This window comes from Colias croceus, chromosome 18, assembly GCF_905220415.1.
Source record: "Colias croceus chromosome 18, ilColCroc2.1".
NCBI classification, from domain to species: domain Eukaryota; kingdom Metazoa; phylum Arthropoda; class Insecta; order Lepidoptera; family Pieridae; genus Colias; species Colias croceus.
This window is the reverse complement of record NC_059554.1, coordinates 7,985,993-7,988,897: the sequence shown is the minus strand read 5'-3', so window position 1 is coordinate 7,988,897 and position 2,905 is coordinate 7,985,993. Positions and strand designations below refer to the sequence as shown.

At 32.6% G+C, this 2,905-nt stretch overlaps 1 protein-coding gene across 1 annotated transcript; it reads right to left on the bottom strand.

Annotated features, from left to right (window-relative positions):
- On the bottom strand, positions 1–636 carry LOC123699916. Its single transcript, XM_045646965.1, has one exon. The coding sequence runs from the start codon at positions 634–636 to the stop codon at positions 1–3; it is 636 nt and encodes a 211-aa protein (XP_045502921.1).
- Positions 637–2,905: the final 2,269 nt, after the last annotated feature.

Below are 2,905 nucleotides of genomic sequence, written 5' to 3'. Positions count from 1 at the left end.
TCAGATTTTACTCGACAATATGCTATCAAGAGTGAGACTCTCGAAGCCATTTGTGTTTTTTTCAGATGCACTTCGTCGCTGTAGATCTTTTTCAAATTCAGAGTATTCATCAAAAGCGTCTACAAATAAGTCTGGAATGCAATGCATTCCCTTTATAACGAATTTCAGTATCCGTCTCATACTTAACAATTCTTTCTTGAGCTTCCTCACCAAGTTTGACTTTGAATCCAATAAGGCCTTCAGTTTTTCTTTCTCTAATTGCAAAAGCAGATTCTTTGTTTGTCTCTTCAATTCTCTTTGATTAGCGGCTTCTAATTGTTTTTTTACTTCGCACAAAACTATGTTGAAACATTTCCTCGTCTCGTCTAAATTAGTGTTTGCTTTATGTAACTTATTCTTTAGAATTTCTATCTCTGCGTAAAGTTCGCCCGTTACATTACTTGTAGTATTTTCTGGCATGGAACACTTTTTATTTTTATTAGCTTGTTTAACAATAACTTCAACTGCAGTGGTCTTATTTCTAAACACCTCTCGGGTTATATTAATATCATCAGAGTGTCGATAGTCACTGGAAGGATGACACATCAAAGGAAACATTTCTTCGGATATGGAGGCTCTCGGTTTTAAATTATTCATCGTAGCAAAGCTTAATCCAACATTACCTTATAAACAAAAGTCTGATTTAAAACTAAGCACAATTTTTATTTGACTTTTCTCTAAACTATGGTTATTGTAATTTGTGCTGTCAATGAATAACAGAACAAGAAAAGAAGTTTTGTTATGATAGCAGAGTACGAAAAAGTCACTGTATTTTAACGATATATTATTTAAACTTAAAAAAAGTAGGAACTATCGTGGCACGTTTGTAGATACAAATAAACAAACACCAGCACTACAAAAATAGTTAACGTATAACATAACTAAATTGAGCCAATCAAAACGCAATGTTCTAACGCGGCAAAGCGCTGTTTCAAATGGCTACAATGAAATGGCATCTAATTTGTCTCACAATTCTGTAGAAAAAACAGTTGTTAAATGTAAGGCTGCGTCTGAAACTTGTAGATAGTGGAGGCAGAGCGTTTTTCCGGTCAGAGAGATGCCAGCGAGGCGTGTGATTACAACGCCGCTGCTGGGTAAATAGCCTTGTATATACGCTGTGAGAGAGAAGAATTAATAGCTCAATTGTATACATTTCAAATACGAACCACTTTGAAATCGAATCTACGAGGGTATTATTTTTTAAAAGAAGATAAATCAACTGTAACTATTAGGTTGGTAGATATTAATTATAAACAATGAGTAAATTTAATTTTCAGTTCAAAATATTATTTTTAGTACAAAATATAAATTTGGAACTATTATTCTTTGTAACAGCTAATGTTCCAGAAAAGTGATAAAATTGTTAACTTGTAACTTGTAAGAGCAATTTGGAGTTTCATTTCGTATAAACTGTCGGAGAAATTTTCGCGCTATTTGTCATTTTTGTAGTCAGTTCCGATTCGATATTTTGAATTTCTCAATAAAAATACTCATAATATAATCACATCTCCTCTGGGGGATTTTAAATATAAATAAGATACTTATACAATATCTATAGATATAGATATTAGATAATATGAAATCTACAGATACAGAGTAGGTACAGAAAGAAGTTTAAGACAAGTTTTTCAAATTATAGGTATTCTAATAATATTAAAGATTGAACAGTATACGACTATACATATAATTTTATTAAAATATTCCCATATCACTCAAGGCAAATGTTAAATCACAAGTGATAACTGCGTTAAAAACAACCGACTTCAAACTTGCACTTGCAAAAATGCCCATAACATAAAAACTACTGGGCCTATCCGAATAAAATTTTTATGGGACTAATTCGACACCATCCCGCATCGAACAAAAAAAGAATCACGTAAATCGGTTCAGTAACCTCGGAGTAATCGGTGTACATACATAAAAAAAACATACCAGCCGAATTGATAACCTCCTCCTTTTTTTGAAGTCGGTTAATAAATGGCACTCCAAGGCGTCTACAACGGTAAAGTACAAGATACAACTATAAGACGTATTTCCCAAAAGAAAATTTAAAAAATTTCGTTCATTCGTACTGCTATAGGTATCTAATATCTACGTAAAATCTCATATCTATCAAATCAACCGTTTGAACTCGAAAATGACCCAATTCCTCTTGGATTTCACCTCACCTAACTATTTGGTCCGTCGAATTTAAAAGAGAAAACATTGGGATCAAATAGATCGAATCGTTGGAGAGTTAATCAAATACCTCTTAGCGCGGGTTAACGGGTTTATACTCCGTTTATTGCATTTTAACTATATTACTAATCAGTAATCACGTAAGTTCCTGGTATTAATTAACCTGATTGAATTCGTTACTAGGAAATGAGACGTAGTCGTACATTTCCTATAACATTTTGCTCTAATGAATTATCCGAAGCTTCTATTGTGTTGTTGTGTCCATAACAAGCTACTTTTGAAGTATTATTATATATTTATTGTAACAAAATAAAATAATTATATTCCTACGTCGATAATAATCTATTAGATAAGTGAATTCTGCAACTTTTTGAAGAACTATAATTTATAAGAAACACGAACAATCTCTGTTCGTGTTTCACCTCTACAAACAATATTTTCCCATCAATAGGTAAGTATGAATCTCTTTTGACACTGCCCGGATGTGTCTAAATTTACATAAAAACCTCTTGTTAGTATGTATAATATAATATCATTGCATACAAACGATTTTTTTATATCTGAAACTCTTCCTGAAACTGTAACCGCGGTTCACGGTCTACCGTAGACCGTCTACACGCGTTGAGCGGCAATGAGACGTGTGTTTTAGCTATTTAAGAATAACAACAGAGATCAAAACTGTAAGCTA

What these genes read in the sequence shown, in the direction of transcription:
- LOC123699916 (XM_045646965.1), bottom strand. Translation starts at nt 636, where the DNA reads ATGAATAATTTAAAACCGAGAGCCTCCATATCCGAAGAAATGTTTCCT.